General features: G+C 45.8%; 1 protein-coding gene across 7 annotated transcripts in view; it reads right to left on the bottom strand.

Moving 5' to 3' along the window:
* Window positions 1-17,796, bottom strand: part of NAV2 (neuron navigator 2) — a 634,885-nt gene that overhangs the window by 180,942 nt on the left and 436,147 nt on the right. For all 7 annotated transcript variants that reach the window (XM_073604037.1, XM_073604035.1, XM_073604040.1 and 4 more), the window contains one exon: window positions 16,925-17,070. In XM_073604037.1, coding sequence (XP_073460138.1) covers window positions 16,925-17,070 — 146 coding nt within the window. The remainder of the gene's footprint in view (window positions 1-16,924; window positions 17,071-17,796) is intronic.

Here is a 17,796-nt window from a genome sequence, read left to right on the forward strand (position 1 = left end):
CAAGGTCATTTAAACTGATCGTAAACCCAAATATCCCAGCTCAACTCACCAGCCAGTCTGATACCAACCGAATTATATCCACCCTGTGGGCAATGCTTTTCGTGCAGAGCAGCCCTGATCCTTCTCTTCCGGGGTCCCCCCACACTGGCGCTCCTGGCTCTTCCCCCCTGCCCACCATAGCAAGCCTCTTGCTATGGGGGTACTCATGCGGGCTCAATCTCGGTTCACGCTGCCTGCATCCATGGACACAAAGAGCATGGCTCAGCCCTGCCCCCCCACTACCTCCTCTCTGGCTGTGATTGACAGCAGCGAGAGCCAATAGCTCCCACTGCTGTCTCTGAGCCTATGAGGAGAGAGAGAACCATAGGTTGGACTTGGTGGACTTGTGTCTTTTTTCGACCTCACCTACTATGTAACTATATGTAACCGAGAGAGCCGCTGCTCTCATGCACATCGCTGGATCAAGTATGAGTAAGTATATGGTGAGCAGGGGGTGGGGGGAGCTGCACTCAGAAGGTTTTTGTTTTACCTAAAACGCAATGTTCTAAAACCTTCAGCCTTTAGAATAAATGCATTTCAGGGGCCAAAGGACCTTTGCTGCATTCACCAACACTGGTGTAACCTGCCCTCCTGAAACATTCCCAGCAGTAAATCACAGTGCAGATTTATGTAGCTTCTGCTTACCTGAGTTTGTTAAAGAGCAGTCAAATTTCTCAAGTCCTGATGAAGGGGGGGGGGGGGGGGAGTATGTGAAGCCACCGAAATGCGTTGCATTTATTCTGCTATAAATCAGTTTGATCATTAAAATTACCTTGGACTCCTGGACGTTTGTTTGGCGCTCTCATTGGATTGTATGTATTTGGATTCTCAACTCTTGATTGTTTCCCTGACCCTAAAAGGGGAGTCCCCATCTTGTGGAGTGCTACCAATCCGCAGCCCAGTGACCCCTCGAAAAATCTGAATCCAGCGCCCCTATTTGTTCCCATGTTTGGATTAGTTACTCTGACAGTCAGTAGTTGTATTTAGGTTTTGTGCTGCCCTGGGCCTGACTAAACTCGTGCACCCCCCTAATTTAAATATGACCCACCCCCTCCTGTCAAGGCCACACCCCTTGCTGTTTAAGACCAGCCCTGAAATTTTCTGTTCTAGTTCTGAGGGCCTGGGGGGGGGGGGGCAATGGATTCCCTAAACTTGCATAGATTTCCTCTCACTTCCTGTTTGGCTATGGGGCAGGAAGTGAAGGAAAATCTCTGCAATGGGACAGGGATGGTAAAAAAATAAACTGACAGGGGCTATAACACTCCCTTACTCTATCCAAGACGGAAAAAAAAAAATGTTGCCTATAGTTCTACTTTAAGCACAAATTTCTGATAATTTTATGGGGAGGACTAAGAAGATATAAGCCAATGGTGCAGCAGAAACCATATAGCACAGCGAGCAAAGTTTGTGGCCCAGGATGAGAGGACAGTCAACATTAGAAGCGGCGTCGCCCCCCCACAGTTGCGAAATGCCGGCCACCCGCATACCGGAAGCAGTGCGGCTGCTTTATTGGGGGCGCTAGACTAATTTGCCTCTCAGCCCAGTCCGCCCCATAAGACTGGCGATACACTAACAGTGTAGAGCAAGCCGGCGGGGACTCTTTCCATGCTGTCCCCCCCTGTAAAGTGCTGCCCTAGACCTGGGCCTTGTCGGCCTAGGCCAGGATACAGCAGTGCGGACAGTACTGAAGCCAGAGTATAGGTATGATATAAATACATTTTCTAACCTATTAAAGCGGAGTTCTGCTGATTTTTTTTTTTTTTTAAAGTCAGCAGCTACAAATACTTCAGCTGCTGACTTTTAAAATATGGACACTTACCTTTCCAGGACGCCCGCGATGTTGGCACCTGAAGCCGATCTGTCCCTCAGGCTCTCGCGTGCTGCCGCCGCCATCTTCGGTAAGGGAATCAGGAAGTAGCTTCACTTCCTGATTCCCTACTGCACATGCGCGACTCCCACTGGTCCCTGCTGTCTCCTGGGACCCGTGTGTTTCCCAGAAGACAGCGGGGGGGGGGGGGGGGGTGAGCAGAAGTTATAGCAAAATACCTGTATTAGACAGGTATCTGCTCCCCCCTCCCCCCTTAAAGGTGCCAAATGTGACACCGGAGGGGTGGGGGGAGGATTCCGAAAAGCGGAATTTCCGTTTTTGTGTGGAACTCCGCTTTAAAAAGCAACTATAGTCTCCCGCAGTAATTCCTTTTTGCCACTAGATGTCCCCAGTGTTCCAAGTCGAATGACAGCCAACATAATTCAACCCGCTTCCTATGAGCCCAGGTTGTCGAGGACCCAACTTCTGTGGGGGATGTCATCATGCAGCCTGGGCTCATTTCATTGCATGAGCATTGTTCAGTGCAGCAGTAAGGAACACCTACAGCTGCTACAAAAAATATGTGTGTATAAACAAAAATAAAACATATATACACACACACTTTTTTTTTCCCCAAGCACAGAAGGCCTTAGTTTTTTTTTTTTTTTTTTTTAGACATTTACTTTATAGCAAAGTAATTATGGACAGTATATGAACTTTTCTAACTGGCAGAACATTTGTAATTCTATTCAGGCATTCTGCATCCCTAGGTGGGTGACATCACTATTCACTGAAACTTCTTGAGTCCCCCCCCCCATTGGACTCTGAATGAACGTGGTTACACTGCAGATCTCCCCCAATGCCCAGTTTGATATTTTTTTGTAAGAGAACTGTATTCACAAAAAAAAAATAAAAATAAACATTGTCACAGAAACTATCATATAAAAAAATCCAGAACATGTAATTGTATCATTGGGGATGAAGCACAGCTCATTCATAAGCCGGTGAAAAGTAGCCGCCCCCCTGTCAGGTGTGTTTGGCGGCATTCTGCCAAGCGGTATTCACACTCAGTAAACAGTCCAAGATACGGTCACTCCATTAAAAGACCACGGGGTCATTTAAAAGAAAAAAGAATCACCTTGACTTCCAAAACGCCCGTGTTAATAATTAAAGGGGCTGAAGTTAAAAAGTAAACAGGTGAGAGTCGAAATCATTTCATGTGGTGGGAAAATGTTTCCAGCTGGACACGGCGGCCCGTCCTCTCCTCTGATACCACAAAAGAAATGACCGCTTCTATGACCTCAGAGGATATAATAATTAAAAAAAAATAAAAAAGTTCAGATTGGCTTTTTAATCGCAGTGTATGTGCGCCCCCTTCTGTCCAGAGTTAGGAAAAGCTTTAATCTAAATACAAGCCGAGTTTTATTACTGTAGAGATTTGTCTCGAAATCATAGTCTTTGAAAAATTAAAACACAAACAAATTATTCTGCGGAAAAAAAAAAAATATATATATATTCTGTGCACATCGACTATTTTCACTTTGGCGCCTAGCAAATCCTTATCCAACTCTCAAGGATTACATTTTTATTATTGTAGTCACAGATATATTTATAAGTGTAGAAACACACCACGGGGAGACTACCATAGACCAAAAGAGTAGGCAACCTTTGAGAGGTGCAGATCTATCTAAACACAAAATAGATTAAAAAAAAATCACCGGGGTTCAGTGACCTTTTTTTTTTTTTAGAAATGAACTAGCAAGGATTAACGAAATAGTAAGGAAAATTTAGAAAGATATAATAAAACAAACATCACTTTAAAAATATGAACTTAGCCTACCTTAAAAGTGGACAGTGTCAGTCAGTAGAGCAGTGGATGGTGCCAGTATGTCAGTTATGGACAGAGACTGTGGGCACTTTACAGTGATGGACAGAGACTGTGGGCACCTTACAGTGATGGGCAGAGACTGTGGGCACTTTACAGCGATGGACAGAGACTGTGGTCACTTTACAGTGATGGGCAGAGACCGTGGGCACTTTACAGGGATGGGCAGAGACCGTGAACACCTTACAGTGATGGGCAGAGACTGTGGGCACCTTACAGTGATGGACAGAGACTGGGCACCTTACAGTGATGGGCAGAGACTGTGGGCACTTTACAGTGATAGACAGAGACTGTGGGCACGTTACAGTGATGGACAGAGACTGTGGGCACTTTACAGTGATGGGCAGAGACTGTGGGCACTTTACAGTGATGGGCAGAGACTGTGGGCACTTTACAGTGATGGACAGAGACTGTGGGCACTTTACAGTGATGGACAGAGACTGTGGACACCTTACAGTGATGGGCAGAGACCGTGGACACCGTACAGTGATGGGCAGAGACTGTGGGCACCTTACAGTGATGGGCAGAGACTGTGGGCACTTTACAGTGATAGGCAGAGACTGTGGGCACTTTACAGTGATGGACAGAGACTGTGGGCACCTTACAGTGATGGACAGAGACTGTGGGCACTTTACAGTGATAGGCAGACACTGTGGGCACTTTACAGTGATGGACAGAGACTGTGGGCACCTTACAGTGATGGACAGAGACTGTGGGCACTTTACAGTGATGGGCAGAGACTGTGGGCACTTTACAGTGATGGGCAGACACTGTGGGCACTTTACAGTGATGGACAGAGACTGTGGGCACTTTACAGTGATGGGCAGAGACTGTGGGCACTTTACAGTGATGGGCAGAGACTGTGGGCACTTTACAGGGATGGACAGAGACTGTGGAACCTTACAGTGATGGGCAGAGACCATGGACACCTTACAGTGATGGACAGAGACCGTGGACACCTTACAGTGATGGGCAGAGACCGTGGACACCTTACAGTGATGGGCAGAGACCGTGGACACCTTACAGTGATGGGCAGAGACCGTGGACACCTTACAGTGATGGGCAGAGACCGTGGACACCTTACAGTGATGGGCAGAGACCGTGGACACCTTACAGTGATGGGCAGAGACCGTGGACACCTTACAGTGATGGACAGAGACCGTGGACACCTTACAGTGATGGGCAGAGACTGTGGGCACTTTACAGTGATGGGCAGAGACTGTGGGCACTTTACAGTGATGGGCAGAGACTGTGGGCACTTTACAGTGATGGGCAAAGACTGTGGACACTTTACAGTGATGGGCAGAGACTGTGGGCACTTTACAGTGATGGGCAGAGACTGTGGGCACTTTACAGTGATGGGCAAAGACTGTGGACACTTTACAGTGATGGGCAGAGACTGTGGGCACTTTACAGTGATGGGCAAAGACTGTGGACACCTTACAGTGATGGGCAGAGACTGTGGGCACTTTACAGTGATGGGCAAAGACTGTGGACACTTTACAGTGATGGGCAGAGACTGTGGGCACTTTACAGTGATGGGCAAAGACTGTGGGCACTTTACAGTGATGGGCAGAGACTGTGGGCACTTTACAGTGATGGGCAAAGACTGTGGACACTTTACAGTGATGGGCAGAGACTGTGGGCACTTTACAGTGATGGGCAGAGACTGTGGGCACTTTACAGTGATGGGCAAAGACTGTGGACACCTTACAGTGATGGGCAGAGACTGTGGGCACTTTACAGTGATGGGCAAAGACTGTGGACACTTTACAGTGATGGGCAGAGACTGTGGGCACTTTACAGTGATGGGCAAAGACTGTGGGCACTTTACAGTGATGGGCAGAGACTGTGGGCACTTTACAGTGATGGGCAAAGACTGTGGACACTTTACAGTGATGGGCAGAGACTGTGGGCACTTTACAGTGATGGGCAGAGACTGTGGACACTTTACAGTGATGGACAGAGACTGTGGACACTTTACAGTGATGGGCAGAGACTGTGGACACTTTACAGTGATGGACAGAGATTGTGGATAGGCTTCAATGATGGTCAAAAACTGAACAGCTTACAGGAGATGGTGAGAGACTGAAGACATGCTACAAGATATAGACAGATTCTGTGGACATGCTACAGGAGAGGGGACATGTGACAAGAGACTGCTAGAGATCACTTCCAATTAGAAAATCAATGCTCCCAGTCTTATTACTAACTTCTGGGGTTCCAAGGCCAGAAAACAAGTATCAAAGGTCTGCACGTGGCCTTGGGGGATGCAGATTGGGCAACAGGGCTGTAGAGATTTCTCAATTTTTTTTTTTTTAAACATTCCTATTTTTAAAGGACGTACACCACCCATAAAATGGGGAATCCATTATTTTTAACTAAGGGAAACCAAAATAAGAGTTTCCCTCTAAGAAGCATTATTTTTTTTGGCATTTCACGAATGGGTTCTCCAATCCGTCTCCTTTTCACACTTTGGCATTGCGGCTTCAATGAACATTTATAAACTGCAAAAAAAAAAAATCTGCAGCCAAGGATTCAGCGTCAGAACGTGTCACAGTGTGACCAAACAAGAAGCAATTATTTTTTCTGCGCTTTATAAATAAATGTGTGTGGAACAGATGGAAGTTCTCGCTTATCTGGACATCTGTGAGCAGCAGGAAGCAGACTCGGATATTCCATCACCAAACTGCTACAAAAACACGGCGAGCGCTCCAGGCTCCGCTGACCCCTGAAATTAAATTCAAAGAGAATACGAGGCGCGGCTTTGAAGTGCGGAGATGTGAGGAAAGATGTTCACAGGAACACGGGGAGGGTGTAGCGGATTCCAGCGAGCGTACCCTACGCAAAATCCAATCTATTACCCCCCCCCCCTTTATCCAACCTTCTCCTCCCACATACATTGGGTTGGATATACATTATGTCTACAGGGACACGTCCTACATCTTCCAGGTCATCCTCGTCTCGTCACCTTATCAAACTTTTTGTCTTTTTTTTTTTTTCTGCAGTTGCAGCTTTAGCCTAGGTTTCCACTATTGCGACCGGAAAGTCGCACGATTTTAATGTGACTTGAAGCGATGCCTGTGTATTTTTGAGGTCTATGGACCTCAAGTCGCATTCAAAGTGGGACCAAAGTAGTGCAGGGACTACTTTGAAGTCGCACAGATATGAATGGTACTCATAGGAAATCATGGGGTATGTACGACTTGTCATGCGACTTTGCAGTCCCAAGTCGCATGACAAGTCGCACTAGTGGAAACCGAGCCATAGGCTACGTTCATGTCTATGTAGGCGACAATCGGGGAAAAATTGCGCAAATAGAATCGCGGGACGCCCGTTGGCCAAAGGAAAATCGTGCATGTCTTTTTGGGGCAACAGACGTCCCACGATTCTGTTTGCGTGATTTTACCACGATTTTTCGCCTCCATTGATATGAATGGAGCCTACGGCTCGGTTTCCATTAGTGCGACTTGTCATGCGACTTGGGACTGCAAAGTCGCATGACAAGTCGGACCCCACGATTTTCAATGAGTACCGTTCATATCTGTGCGGGAACGTTCGTGCCGCATTTGGGGTGCTATTCAAATTGACGGGCAACGCACCGAGAACGCACGAGCATCCCACGATTTGCCACTATTGTGAATCACGGCGATTCCGCATGTGATTCAGAATGCATAGATGTGAAATGCATAGCTGTGGGCTGCATTCACAATACAGCGTTTTGAATCGCGGGGCAGATTTGCAGTGGATCTGCCCGCGATTTGACAGCGCTGAGGTGTGTGTGACAAAAGGCCATTTGAATGACACCTCAAAGCGCGGTGCGGGTCTGGCGTGATAGTGTTGCAATTGCGGCAAACCCACATAGCGGGACGCATGTCGCCCAAGAATAGCTCCTAAACAATTTTCGGGCGGCATACATCCAGCAATGCGGGTTTGACGCAATTGCAGCACGTTTTATTTGAGGTGTCATTCAAATGAATGCCATCTTTAAAGCGAGTCCCGCGTTTTGTCATTCACACCTCGGCACTGTCAAATCGCGGGCAGATCCGCAGTTAATCTGCCCGCGATTCAAAACACTGTAGTGTGAATGCAGCCTCAGAGACTCAGAACATCACCGCCTGCATATTTAAGGTCCCTATCACCTATGCATACATACTAGGACCAATTCGGACCGGAGGATGTGCGGCAATTGCGGAGTGCTCCCACTTAGTAGAAGGTGGCACGGTCAGCGGCAAATCACCTGCAAACCCTGCATAATGTAGCACGTAGGGAACCCCCAAAACAGCCTCTGTTTAGAAAAAGAGCATAGAGATCCTCTAAGGCTCAATCATCTAGTTTTACCACCCCCTGGCCACTTCTGTGAACAAGCCCTAACTGGCCCTTACTGGGGTAGTAAGGGCCCAATTAGGGCTTGTTCCCGCAAGTGGCGAGGGGGTGGTAAAACTGGATGATTGAGCCCTGGTTTTACTGCCAGGCCCCCCCCCCCCCCCGGCGGGCATGCAGCCACTCCTGGCCAGACATGCAGCTGCACATGGCTATACACATGCAACAGCAAAAATGGAACAGCATGCTGCATTCGGCAGGGATCACCGGCACTAAATGCAACCAATACAAGTCCATGGGACCATGTCACGACCGCCCTACAACTGCATGCAATGCACGCATTGCGGCGATGCAGTGCGGCATTTACAGGGTTAATTCAGGCAGTGAGGAGGCCATATAGGAGGAGGCCTGCAGGCGCAGCAAAAATGATCCCTGCTGTTGCATTCAGCAGGCAGCAGTGCCCGCTGACCGTGCCCCATTCTACTATGTGGGAGCACTCCGCAATTGCCCCACATCCTCGGGTCCGAATCGGTCCTTGTATGTATGCATAGGTGACAGGGACCTTAAAGAGTAACTCCACTTTTGTTAAGGAAAAAAAAAAACCTCTTCCCCTTCTGGGTGATCTCTCTACATTGCAGGGGTTATAACAAACGTGGTTGCAGATTCCTTCCTTTTGTTATTGTGAAGAAATCCCTGTGTGTTTCTCTGTGTCTCTGTGGAAAGTGCATCTGTATGGGAGTGGTTTCGTAACTATCAATCAGCTGCTGCACTTGCAGGGCTCTAATGAGGAAAGTGACAGTGTCTGCATCCCTTTAGACGTGTTTTCCTTCAGGAGAATCTCACCAAAAATGAAATTTTTGTTGCAGATGATGCCAAAAATCTGACTTGTATCTCAGTGCAGACTTCTGGGAAATCAGTGAGCCGATCACACAAGCAGGAAATGATGTTTCTAGGGGGGGGGGTGTTCTGTATACGATCGGTGTACAGAGCGCCTCTAGGTGGCCATATTGCATTTTACAGATAATTACAGCGCTGCGGATTGAAAAGGAAAGGTCATTTTTAATAAAATTCAATTACAATATAAAGTGTGTAGCAATAATATATGCTGTATTAATATTTTTTTTTGTATTTGCTATTTTTTTTGTCCCCCCCCCCCCCATGAAAGTGGAATTACCCTTTAAATTGTAAGTTCCCTTAAGGACAGGAATAAATAAAATGTTACAAACTGATTGGACAATCTCCTGTAGATCTACCAACAATGATATACTGAGAGGTCCTACCTGGGTGGATAGAAATAAAAACAGATTGTTTACGTCGTGTACATGATCCTGGGCCGGTTTAGTAGGGACCAGCCAAGATTCGATCCATCTATGAGCAGGCTGGTTGTACTGAACTCGTTCCATCAAATCGACTTCAGTTCAACCAGCCTGTCGGATTATTTTTTCCATGTGATCATTGCCGGTGGCTATAGCCGCCAGTAGTAATCATTGTGTTCTGCTGGTAGAGAAAGCTCTCCCCACTGGAACAGCACAATATCACCGTGGGAAGGATTTCTCCATCATCAACATTGACTATGTTGATGGGGGGAATTGAGCGATTTTCTTTCCTTCCACCCGTGGTGCAAGCAATGAAAATTTCACAATCTATGGGCTGCTTTAGTTTGCTGGTAATGCTGACCCCATACACAGTTAGGTGGATGGAGGAATCCCCCCCCCCCCCCCATTTCTGCCAGGACAAAAGCAGAATATACGGATTAGTGGCCGCAGCTCAATCCGACACATTCCTTTGACAGATGTCGATTAAACAATCAATTTCTGTTGAGCGGAGGGGAGCCCACACACTGATCGAAAATTCATCCCTTCCTAGCTGGGTGGCCAGCTTAAGGAGACCGTATAGAAATTGTACTCGCTGAAATGTGGGTGGCCACCTTAAGTCCCGGTTCTCACTGGTGCGATGCGGAAAACCCTGCGAATCCTGTGCGGGGGGTTCCCACATCACACCTGAATCGCACACTTGTTCACACAGACATCTGCAAACCCCTGGGGGGGGGGGGGGTGTCAATGTAAAGTTAATGACACCCCTAAATCAGTTCGCAGATCGCAGTGCAAACTATGAAATGGTACAGGATTCAGATCACATGGGTGTGAACACTCACGCGATTACCAAAAAAAAGGGTCCTGTACCATTTTGGTGCGAATGCAATGCGATGCGATTTCAGCCATACAGTTTGTACGGCTGAATTTGCATAGGAAGGAAGGAAAGGGAAGGGAAAGGGAAAGGGAAAGGGAAGGGAAAGGGAAAGGGAAAGAGAAAGGGAAAGGAAAGAAAGAAAGGAGAAGATTTTTCTTTTTAAAATAAAAAAAAATAATAAAATGAAAAGAACCCAGCCTAAAACTTAAATCAGAAGCAGGGTAGATAAATGAATAAATAAATAAAGTAATAAAAAAAGAAAAAAATAATCTCATGTTTTTTTTATTTAAATCAGAATTTTTGGATTTTATCAAAATGTATTTTAATAAAATGCCTTTGGAGTAAAAATCTAAAGACAGTTTTCTATTTCTGATACATTAATAATTTAGTTTATTCAGCATGAAATGGAACTTAGTTATGCAGCATGAGGCTGTATATTCTGCAATATTTACATTTTTGGTAAACTCATTCAATGAACCCAAGCTGAGATAACATGCACAGCATTGATACATTCACACAATGTCACAGGAACCATGAGATAAAACAAAATTCAGTAATATTCCTTTATCTCATTGTTTTGCAAATCTGTGTACAATACAAACTGTATGATTGGATCGGTTCTGATATCGCTGTTTTACTGACCTGACAGCTTATTATTCTAAATAGGAAACCTTCATTTTGTTTGCAAATATTAAAGATTCTAACTACCAGCAAGAATGAGTCCTTACATTTGAAGAGCACCTGTCATTTCAGACCCATCATGGCAGCGCCTGTTAGCGGGCGTCCATCACCTGCTGCCGCCACGTCCCTCGCCTTGTTGTGTCACTGCCGCATCACCAGCCGTCCCATTAAGTGAATGGTACTGTCGGTGAGCCAACAGCGGGTCAGAGGAGGAGCCAACAGGGGGTCAGAGGAGGAGCCAACAGCGGGTCAGAGGAGGAGCCAACAGCTGGTCAAAGGAGGAGCCAACAGTGGGTCAGAGGAGGAGCCAACAGTGGGTCAGAGAAGGAGCCAACAGCGGGTCAGAGGAGGAGCCAACAGCAGGTCAGAGGAGGAGCCAACAGCGGGTCAGAGGAGGAGCCAACAGTGGGTCAGAGAAGGAGCCAACAGCGGGTCAGAGGAGGAGCCAACAGCAGGTCAGAGGAGGAGCCAACAGTGGGTCAGAGAAGGAGCCAACAGCGGGTCAGAGGAGGAGCCAACAGCAGGTCAGAGGAGGAGCCAACAGTGGGTCAGAGGAGGAGCCAACAGGGGGCCAGAGGAGGAGTCAATAGCGGGTCAGTGAAGGAGTCAAAAGTGGGTCAGAGGAGGAGCCAACAGGGGGTCAGAGGAGGAGCCGCTGCGGGACAGAGATGACAGTTGTTCTTTAAAAATTATGATTTAAATCGAGTTGATTTAAATTAAGCCTTTTTACTAGAGGTTTAAATTAAATCCACTCTGGTCACAAGCACTGCTAATTCAATATATTTGATAAAGATTATTTACAGCCAAGCTGCAGTTACATGGTTGTTTCTATTACCCCACCCTCAGGCGATTTGTACGTAGTCCTCTTATAAAAGATATTATCTTTGCATTTTAGCTTTACCCTTCTGTGACGTTTTAAAAAGTTTGTGTCATTTCTCAATATATACACCAGAGGGCGACACTGCACCATTATTTGTCCTGTCAGATTACATTTACTGACAGCGCCCGACACTGATGATTTCCCATCTATGGGGAAGCTGCAGGTCACCGATTTTCACCACGTTATCTTACAACACGAGTGCAGTTAGTGGGGGCGATTGATTGCACAGGCATTTGATTGTTATTGATCCTTCCGGAAAAAAAAAAAAGTAAATGTTGGCATTATCTTTTCATTCCTCCACATGGTTATAAGTAGCCAGCCAAGAGAAATACATTCTATTAAATCAACAAGCACCTTAATCCTGCCCATACACATACACACAGATAATATATATATATATATATATAGATAGATAGATAGATAGATAGATAGATAGATAGATAGATAGATAGATAGATAGATAATATATATTATATTATATATACATACACAGACATATAAATGCACATACATACACACACACACATATATATATATAAAAGGATCTCAGGGTGGGGCAGATGTCTGCTGATCCCTGTTGTTCACTTAAAGCATTAATGAACCCAAAAGCAAACATTTATTATATTGCAGCTTGCCAATTCCTAGAGGTGGTGCCTGCATTAGTATTATTTTTTAGGCTTTCTTTCCCTCATTTACACCTGGTGATTCAGCCAATAAGTCAGTTGTATTTGAAAGCACAAGCTTCTCTTGCAGTTACAGGGATGAGACAAACCCTTAACCACTGACAGGGGTGCTTACAATGATCAACATTTTGACGTATTAATCTATTCTAAAACCTTTATCCCAAAAGAAAAAGAAAAATCTGATTATAAAGTATTAGCTAAAGTTTGGCTTCAATTTTTAATGTATTTAAATCTGGTCCATCTAACACTCCCCTCCCTCCCCAAACTGACAATGCTGCTTTCTGCTGTGCCCCCTGTTCTCCTTCACCCAGAGTGGGGGGCACTTAGGCCCTATTCACACCTGAGCGTTTTTTAGCTTGAAGCCTGAAGCTCCAAAACTCTGGAGGGGAAAAAAATAGATTATTCTCTCTGGAGATGATTCACATCTCCACTCCAAAACGCCGGAAGCCAGAAGCTCCAAAACACCCGAAGCTCAAACAAGTTCTGGGGCTTCTTTTTAGGCAGATTTGGGCGTTTTTCTTCTTTTTACATCGGTGACCATTTGACCTGTACAAAATCGCGTCAAAAACACGGCAAAGTCGCGGCAAAACGTGCGACTTTCTGCCTGAAAACGAAATGATCCGGTGTGAATGCAGCCTAATACAGGAGATGTGTTACTGGCTAGATCACCAGGTGAAGACGGAGAGATGAAAAGCCTAAAAAGACAGAAAACTAATGCAGCCACCACATCTAACGATTGGTAAACTGTAATATATGACATTTGGGTTTTGGGTTTAATACCGCTTTAGGCTGGTCATGGCAATAGAATTTTTTTATCAATTTTTTATTTTAGTGGGGTCAAATCAACGTGCGTTTTCGACCATAGTAATGAGAATATTAAAAGGAGCAGGATGGGTATTTTTTTCTAGAACAAAAACATTTCTAACTATGTACGTGTTTTTTGTAATGATATTCATTCCAAAATTCAATGTTAAAACTTTCAAGTCTTCGAATGTACTGAGAATTTTAGTGCGAATGGTTGTTTGAAAATCTACTAGTGTATGGCCAGCTTTAGCAGAGCAACAAAGATGAAGCCGAACATTCCTGTTCATGAGAGTGCCACAGATTGTACCTGTATGTCTGGCCGCCCTCTGAGGTCTCTGGGACTGACACATTCATTTACATTTACCAGCTGTCACTACAGAAAGCTCCAAGGTATTTACATTCCCCGGGAAGGACGGATAAGGACAGGTGGCATCTCCATTACTATGTATATACATCTGTACCCATAAAACCATTTCATTCAATCATAGATGCAATTTCTACCTTCTGAGAAGTAATGTCATGGAAAGAAATCTATATAAAGTACAGACCAAGAGAGGACCAATAAGGAGAGAGAGAGAGAGAGAGAGAGAGAGAGAGAGAGAGAGAGAGAGAGAGAGAGAGAGAGAGAGAGAGAGAGAGAGAGAGAGAGAGAGAGAGAGAGAGAGAGAGAGAGAGAGAGAGAGAGAGAGAGAGAGAGAGAGAGAGAGAGAGAGAGAAAGAAAGAAAGAGCGCAGGAGAGAAAATGAGACATAAGAAATCATAGAATTCTAAATTCCCTACATGTACTTGCCTCCTATTCCCTTTATATTATACTTCAATCTGATTACATTACCCTTTATCCCTAATAATGTCCTAGTAGTTATTTCCCCCATCCCCAAATGGTGGACAATAAGGCTAATTTGAAAAATTGGAAAAGAGCAGAAAGAAAGTGAAAGAGAAGGAAAGAATGAATGAGAGAGAGAGAGAGGGAATAAGAGACAAAGGTAATTAGACAGAGAGAGCAAAGTGGTAAGAGAGAAAGACAGGGAGAGCAAAAGGAGGAAAAATTAGAGAAATATGGAATGAGAAAGAAGGGGGGTGAGATGGAGAGCTGGAAAGAGAATAACGAAAAGAAAGAAAGGGAATGAGAGAGAAAGAGATAGACAGGAAATGAGAGGAAAGGGAAATGGAGAAGAAGAGAGGAGGGCAAGAAAGAAGAAGAGTGAGAGAGTAGGAGAGAGAGAAGAGAAGAAGAGAGAGTAGGAGAGAGGGAGGGGAATGAGAGAGAAAAAGAGAGAGAGAAGAAGAGAGGGGGGTGAGAGAGAAGAAGAGAGAGAAGAAGTGGGAAGGAGAGAAGGGGGGGTGAGAGAGAAGAAGCGAGAGGGGGATGAGAGAGAAGAGTGAGAGAGTAGGAGAGAGAGAAGAAGAGAGATTAGGAGAGAGATTGAGAAGAGAGAGTAGGGGAGAGAGAGTAGAAGAAAGGGAGGGGAATGAGAGAAAAGAAGAGCGAGTGAGTAGGAGAGAGAGAAGAAGAGAGAGGGGGGATGAGAGAGAGGAAAAGAGAGGGGGGATGAGAGAGAAGGAAAGAGAGGGGGGATGAGAGAGAAGGAAAGAGAGGGGGGATGAGAGAGAAGAAAAGAGAGGGGATGAGAGTAAGGGAGGGGAATGAGAGAGAAGAAGAGCGAGAGAGTAGGAGAGAGGAAGGAGGGATGAGAGAGAAGGAGCGAGAGAGTAGGAGAGAGAGAAGAGAGGGGGGACAAGAGAAGAAGAGTGGGGGACAAGAGAAGAAGAGAGAGGGAGGATGAGAGAGAAGAAGAGAGAGGGGGGATGAGAGAGAAGAAGAGAGAGGGGGGATGAGAGAGAAGAAGAGAGAGGGGGGATGAGAGAGAAGAAGAGAGAGGGGGGATGAGAGAGAAGAAGAGAGAGGGGGGATGAGAGAGAAGAGGAGAGAGGGGGGATGAGAGAAAAGAAGAGAGAGGGGGGATGAGAGAGAAGAAGAGTGAGAGAGTAGGAGAGAGGGAGGAGGATTGAGAGAGAAGCAGTGAGAGAGTAGGAGAGAGAGAAGAAGAGAGAGGGGGGATGAGAGAGAAGAAGAGTGAGAGTAGGAAAGAGGGAAGAGGAATGAGAGAGAAGGAGTGAGAGAGTAGGAGAGAGAGAAGAAGAGAGGGGGGTGAGAGAGAAGGAGAGGGGGGCTGAGAGAGAAGGAAAGAGAGGGGGGATGAGAGAGAAGAAAAGAGAGGGAGGATGAGAGAGAAGAAAAGAGAGGGGATGAGAGTAAGGGAGGGGAATGAGAGAGAAGAAGAGCGAGAGAGTAGGAGAGAGGAAGGAGGGATGAGAGAGAAGGAGCGAGAGAGTAGGAGAGAGAGAAGAGAGGGGGGACAAGAGAAGAAGAGTGGGGGGACAAGAGAAGAAGAGAGAGGGGGGATGAGAGAAAAGAAGAGAGAGGGGGGATGAGAGAGAAGAGGAGAGAGGGGGGATGAGAGAGAAGAGGAGAGAGGGGGGATGAGAGAAAAGAAGAGAGAGGGGGGATGAGAGAGAAGAGATAGAGGGGATGAGAGAGAAGAAGAGTGAGAGAGTAGGAGAGAGGGAGGAGGATTGAGAGAGAAGGAGTGAGAGAGTAGGAGAGAGAGAAGAAGAGAGAGGGGGGATGAGAGAGAAGAAGAGTGAGAGTAGGAGAGAGGGAGGAGGAATGAGAGAGAAGGAGTGAGAGAGTAGGAGAGAGAGAAGAAGAGAGAGGGGGGTGAGAGAGAAGAAGAGAGAGGGGGGTGAGAGAAAAGAAGAGAGGGGGGGATAAGAGAGAAGAAGAGCGAGAGGGGGGGATGAGAGAGAAGATGAGAGAGGGGGGATGAGAGAGAAGAAGAGAGAGGGGGATGAGAGAGATTAAGAGAGAGGGGATGAGAGAGAATAAGAGAGGGGGGTGAGAGAGAAGAAGAGCGAGAGAGTAGGAGAGAGAGAGGGGGGGTGAGAGAAGAAGAGCAAGGAGTATGAGAGAGAGTAGGGGAGAGAGAGTAGGAGAGAGAGAGGGGGATGAGAGAAGAAGAGAGAGAAAAGAATAGAGTGAGAAAAAAAGATAGATGGGATGAGAGAGAGAGGATGAGAGAAAGAGGGGGATGAGAGAGAAGGAGAGGAAGAGAAGAGAGCAAGAGAAGAAGAGAGAGTAAAAAAAAAGGGATGGGATGAGAGAAGAGAGAGAGAGAGAGAGAGAGAGAGAGAGAGAGAGAATGAGAAAGAGAGGGGGGATGAGAGACAAGAAGAGAGAGGGATAAGAGAGAAGAAGAAAGAGAGAAAATGAAATGAAACAAATGAGAGAAAAAATGGAATGAAAAGAAGATTGGAAGAGGAGAGAAGATAAAGAAAAGAAGAAAAGAAAGAAGTGAAGAGAATGAAAAAAAGAGTGAGGGCAAGGGAATGAGAGAGGGAGAGAATGAGATAGAGAACAGTGAATGAGAGAGGGAGATACAGAAAGTAAGATAGAGAGAAGGGGGGGGGGGGGGTTATATAGTATGGGAGGTGGATAGATAGATAGATAGATAGATAGATAGATAGATAGATAGATAGATAGATAGATAGATAGATAGATAGATAGATAGATAGGTCATCAGAATGATAATTTTTAGACGTAAGAAGCGCAGCGTTGCCGCCATGTCCCGTACCTTTCTCAGTCACAGCCGCAGGGGGATTCACTGGCTTGGCTTTGTCGTAGTTGTTAAAGCTGTGACTGCGTCTGTTCCCAGGGACCGGGCCCCGTGTTTTGGCCTCGCTGCCTGCAGCAGATGTCCTCGTACTGGGGCCAGGGAGCCTGCAAACAGTGAGAAAACAGAAAATGAGAGGCCGGGGATAACGACCATGTGCGCAGTACACGTCCACACACCACAGGAGATCATTTGTAGCCATAGGATGGAAACTTTTTAGCAAAAGATAAATATTATTTCTTTCATGTTATTATACTATAAAGGAAACCAAGACTGGAGACTGTCAGTCATTATACACAGAGCTACCGAAGATGATTATCGAAGAAGGAAAGGGGAAACTATGGCTGCTACCTACACTGACCAATCAGGTTTTGTCTTTCACTCAGTATACTGCATAGGGAAAGTCCAGCATGGAATCTGATTGGCTGGTCTGATGATAACTTTCATTAAATCCATTTTTTTCCTTCCTGGTTTCATTTGTTTTTTTTCTGCAGTCTATCTGAAGCTGATTGTGGTACACAAAATCAACTAATGGTTGTTTATATCTCTTTTTGTTGTTTATATCTCTTTTTTAGAGTATGTAGTGAGTTCTATGCAGGAAAACATGTCCTCTGCCATACCGTGTAGAGAAACAGATTTTCTTCAATGCCCAGTCCCCCAGTGGTACACACTCGCCTTTCCTTTGTGCCCTTGCCACTCTGTTTAGCCAGAGAATGCCCAATATTTTCAAGTACGGTGGAGAATTTGATTCACTCCCTTCCTGGGGAGCTCTCTCTTCTTCTGGGAGTGTCTGTGCTGGCCCAGCTCCTCCGCCCCTCCCCTCCCTACATATC

The sequence above is a fragment of the Aquarana catesbeiana genome, linkage group LG11 (genome assembly GCF_042186555.1).
Source record: "Aquarana catesbeiana isolate 2022-GZ linkage group LG11, ASM4218655v1, whole genome shotgun sequence".
In the NCBI taxonomy this organism is placed as follows: domain Eukaryota; kingdom Metazoa; phylum Chordata; class Amphibia; order Anura; family Ranidae; genus Aquarana; species Aquarana catesbeiana.